This window comes from Gadus morhua, chromosome 13, assembly GCF_902167405.1.
Source record: "Gadus morhua chromosome 13, gadMor3.0, whole genome shotgun sequence".
NCBI lineage: Eukaryota > Metazoa > Chordata > Actinopteri > Gadiformes > Gadidae > Gadus > Gadus morhua.
The window spans coordinates 774219-778683 of record NC_044060.1 but is presented as its reverse complement, the minus strand read 5'-3'; the positions used below and the strand labels follow the sequence as shown (position 1 = coordinate 778683).

General features: G+C 52.5%; 1 protein-coding gene across 1 annotated transcript in view; it reads left to right on the top strand.

Annotated features, from left to right (window-relative positions):
* LOC115557269 (RING finger protein 207) overlaps positions 1-4465 on the top strand; it is a 27893-nt gene extending 23428 nt beyond the window's left edge. Inside the window, exons 14-18 of the mRNA XM_030374953.1 lie at positions 23-208; positions 735-786; positions 1344-1461; positions 2887-2982; positions 4130-4465. Coding sequence (XP_030230813.1) covers positions 23-208; positions 735-786; positions 1344-1461; positions 2887-2982; positions 4130-4409 — 732 coding nt within the window. The 3' untranslated portion in view covers positions 4410-4465. The remainder of the gene's footprint in view (positions 1-22; positions 209-734; positions 787-1343; positions 1462-2886; positions 2983-4129) is intronic.

The window sequence follows — 4465 nt, the reverse complement described above, 5'->3', positions numbered from 1 at the left end:
TCCCTCTGCCCCCCCCCCCCAGAGCCTCCAGGGGGACATCCAGGGCCTGAAGGACCGGGTTCAGGAGCTGCACCGGGACCTGACCAAGCACCACTCGGTCATCAACGCGGCCACCATGGGCGAGGTGCTGGAGCGCTCGCTGGGCATCGACCGGCTCATCGCCGCCCAGCACGCTGCCGTGGACACCATGCGCCTCCTGTTTGAGGAGGTGGGCCTCTGGGGGGGGCCTCCCACCAGCAGACTGTGGATCAGATATCTGCTCTGCAGAAGCTTTCAGTCCTCTCTCCCGTGTCGGTCGGCCGGTGTGGGCCCGCGGTGGAGAGTACCTCCGTTAGTGGAGACAGTGGGGAGGGTCCGCCCTGTCAGGGGGAAGACATCCACGGTTACCACGGGAGGGGGTGGAGGTTCACTCTGCTGGACGGGCGGGAATGGGCTTAAACAAACCCCATTAGTACCGTTACTAGGATGGCGCCCCCACTGAATACCTGTGTGGGGACAGTACGTAGCAAATCACTGTGAAGGTTATTTTCTTTTTTAAACAAACTTTGTAATGCAAATGCACGCAGACCAAAGAATGTACGTGTCGTTATGTCGGCGAGACACTTACCCCAGTGACGATAAGCCAACGCCTTATGAGAGGTCTGTGGGACCAAGAACCGTAGAGATTCTGGCCGTCCTTCTCCATCCCCGCCTGGGGAGAGCTAGCTGATCATGGCCTTCCCTTCCCTCCACAGATCTGGGACGAGACCTTCCAGAGAGTTTCTAATGAGCAGGAGATCTACGAGGGTAAACAGCACCAAACACACCACTTCTGCTCCTCTCCATCTTAAACAACTCCTCCGTCATTCCTCATCTCCGTCTTCTGCGTACCCTCTCTCTCTCTCTCCCTCCCTCCCTCCCTCCCTCCCTCCCTCCCTCCCTCTCTCTCTCTCTCTCTCTCTCTCTCTCTCTCTCTCTCTCTCTCTCTCTCTCTCTCTCTCTCTCTCTCTCTCTCTCTCTCTCTCTCTCTCTCTCTCTCTCTCTCTCTCTCTCCCTCCCTCCCTCCCTCCCTCCCTCCCTCCCTCCCTCCCTCCCTCCCTCCCTCCCTCCCTCCCTCCCTCTCTCTCTCTCTCTCTCTCTCTCTCTCTCTCTCTCTCTCTCTCTCTCTCTCTCTCTCTCTCTCTCTCTCTCTCTCTCTCTCTCTCTCTCTCTCTCTCTCTCTCTCTCTCTCTCTCCCTCCCTCCCTCCCTCCCTCCCTCCCTCCCTCCCTCTCTCTCTCTCTCTCTCTCTCTCTCTCTCTCTCTCTCTCTCTCTCTCTCTCTCTCTCTCCCTCCCTCCCTCCCTCCCTCCCTCCCTCCCTCCAGCTCAGCTCCATGACCTGCTGCAGCTGAAGCAGGAGAACTGCTACCTGACCACCATCGCCCGGCAGATCAGCCCCTACATCCACTCCATCGCCAAGGTGCAGGAGCGCCTGGAGCCCAGGTGTGACCCCCCCCCCCCCCCCCCCCCCCAGGCCACGCACCCAACACATCTATTACATTATATCTATGATATGCTACATTATATCTATGATATGCTTCATTATATCTATGATATGCTACATATCTATGATATGTTACATTATATCTAGGATATGCTACATTATATCTATGATATGCTACATTATATCTAGGATATGTTACATTATATCTATGATATGCTACATTATATCTATGATATGCTACATTATATCTATGATATGTTACATTATATCTAGGATATGTTACATTATATCTATGATATGTTACATTATATCTATGATATGCTACATTATATCTATGATATGTTACATTATATCTATGATATGCTACATTATATCTATGATATGCTACATTATATCTATGATATGCTACATTATATCTATGATATGCTACATTATATCTATGATATGTTACATTATATCTATGATATGCTACATTATATCTATGATATGCTACATTATATCTGATATGCTACATTATATCTATGATATGCTACATTATATCTATGATATGTTACATTATATCGATGATATGCTACATTATATCTATGATATGAAAGCCGTAACCATCTTTATCGCATGTGTGGCATTTATTTTATGTTACATTTGAAGTGTTTAGTCAGATGTTCTTAAGAGGAAAATAAAATGTGATGTGTGATACGCTTTATAGCCACTTCGCTGGGATATTTTATTTATATCATGCATCTCTAATTCGGAGGATACACACATATAAATATATATATATATATATATATATATATATATATATATATATATATATATATATATACACATATATACACAGTAGTCTGTCGCTGACCCGGCCATGTCAAACTGGTTTCATGAATTATTAGCGAGGGAAAAGTCGTGGAGGTTTTTATAATCCCGCCGATAAACCCTCTGGGACGAGAACGTGACGAGGTCTGGATGAATGAGTTCTGGTTGAGGCCCGGCCACGGGTTAACTAAACCAGCTAGTATCAGAACATGAGGAGGTCTGGATGAATGAGTACTCGTTGAGGCCCAGCCACGGGTTAACTATACCAGCTATTATCAGAACATGACGAGGTCTGGATGAATGAGTACTCGTTGAGGCCCGGCCACGGGTTAACTAAACCAGCTAGTATCAGAACATGAGGAGGTCTGGATGAATGAGTTCTGGTTGAGGCCCGGCCACGGGTTAACTAAACCAGCTAGTATCAGAACATGAGGAGGTCTGGATGAATGAGTACTGTTTGAGGCCCGGCCACGGGTTAACTAAACCAGCTAGTATCAGAACATTTATGGCCTCTGGCTCCACGATGACTTACGGTGGACAGACGGATCGGACGGATGGATCAGCTGGGGGTCCTATTTGGGGTCCGTATTTGACCTTCGACCTTCTCCTAGGTTGAAGGAACCGGGGGATCTCCATGACAACCGTACCGAGAGGATGCTACAGATCTATGAGGACAGCGGTGCTGAGACCGGAGAGAAGCCAGAAAGGTACCAGAGTGCTTACTGACTGGAACCTGGAGGACTGATTGTTATCAAACAGCCGGTGAAACACGGTCCTGTTGGTGCCATCACCAAAATACACACAAAGAAGTCTCTTTAGATCATATCATATGTTATACTGCACATCTAATTACTTCAAAACAGTACTTTGTGTAGCATCTTATCCTAGCTATCTCTGTTTTACGCAGGGAATGGGTTAACCTAGTGATAGTTAGTGCTTGGCACTTGTTTCTATGAACGTGCTGACAGAGATATATTGTTGTTTCTCTTCCCTCTGACAAATGTACTAATAAGTACCTTTGTCAGAGGAAAGAGGAACAACAACATAAGTCTCTTTAGCTAAAAGCCTCTGCTACACGCCCTGAGTGTAAATGTAATAATAAGAGATGCCTTTGTAGCGCTTCCCGTGGACACTGAGTGCTTTAGGTAGAGCGGGGGCATCACACCTCCTAGCCCGGACACTCTGACCGGCTGGGGGGGTGAGGAATGAACCGCTCAATTAGAGAGCGGGGAGTGACTGCACCCAGAGCAGGGGGGGGGGGGGGGGGGGGAGTCTGGCCAGAACCCGGGGCCTAGCACTGCCAGTCTGGTGAGGGGGGCGATGGGGTCCTCAGACCTAGAGAGAGCTGGTAGGTACCCCTGAGGACTGGAGACGCCTTTAATTCATTCACTTGGTTCAGTTGATGGATTATAGGCTTTGGGCCGTTAGCTGGCCTGAGCGCACTGGGTGCTCCATGGCCCCCACTGGGTGCTTCAGGGCCCCCACAGGGTGCTCCATGGCCCCCACTGGGTGCTCCATGGCCCCCACTGGGTGCTCCAGGGCCCCCACTGGGTGCTCCATGGCCCCCACTGGGTGCTCCAGGGCCCCCACTGGGTGCTCCATGGCCCCCACTGGGTGCTCCATGGCCCCCACTGGGTGCTCCAGGGCCCCCACTGGGTGCTCCATGGCCCCCACTGGGTGCTCCAGGGCCCCCACTGGGTGCTCCAGGGCCCCCACTGGGTGCTTCAGGGCCCCCACGGGGATAGGACCGGGTGGAGTGGTATGCCCCACCCACTCTGATATGGCGGGGGTCTGTTTACACCGGGGGGGGGGCTCAGGGCCTCTTGACGTCTGATCACACCTCCCATGTTCCAGCGGGCCCCAGACACTCCTCATGATCCGGGACCGACCGGACCGGACCCCCCCCTCGGTGACCCCCGCCGCTATGACCCCCGCCTCCGCGACCCCCGCCGCCGTGACCCCCGCCGCCGTGACCCCCGCCTCGGTGACCCCTGCCTCGGTGACCCCCGCCTCGGTGACCCCTGCCTCGGTGACCCCCCCCTCCGGGGTCCCGGGGCCAGAAGAGAGTCCCGTCAGAACCAGCGACCCCAAGGGGAGGAGCGGCCCCTCTGGGACGGCCCAGCCTCCCCCCTAGAGGAGCCTCCTCCCCCCTAGAGGAGCCTCCTCCCCCCTAAAGGAGTCTCCTCCCCC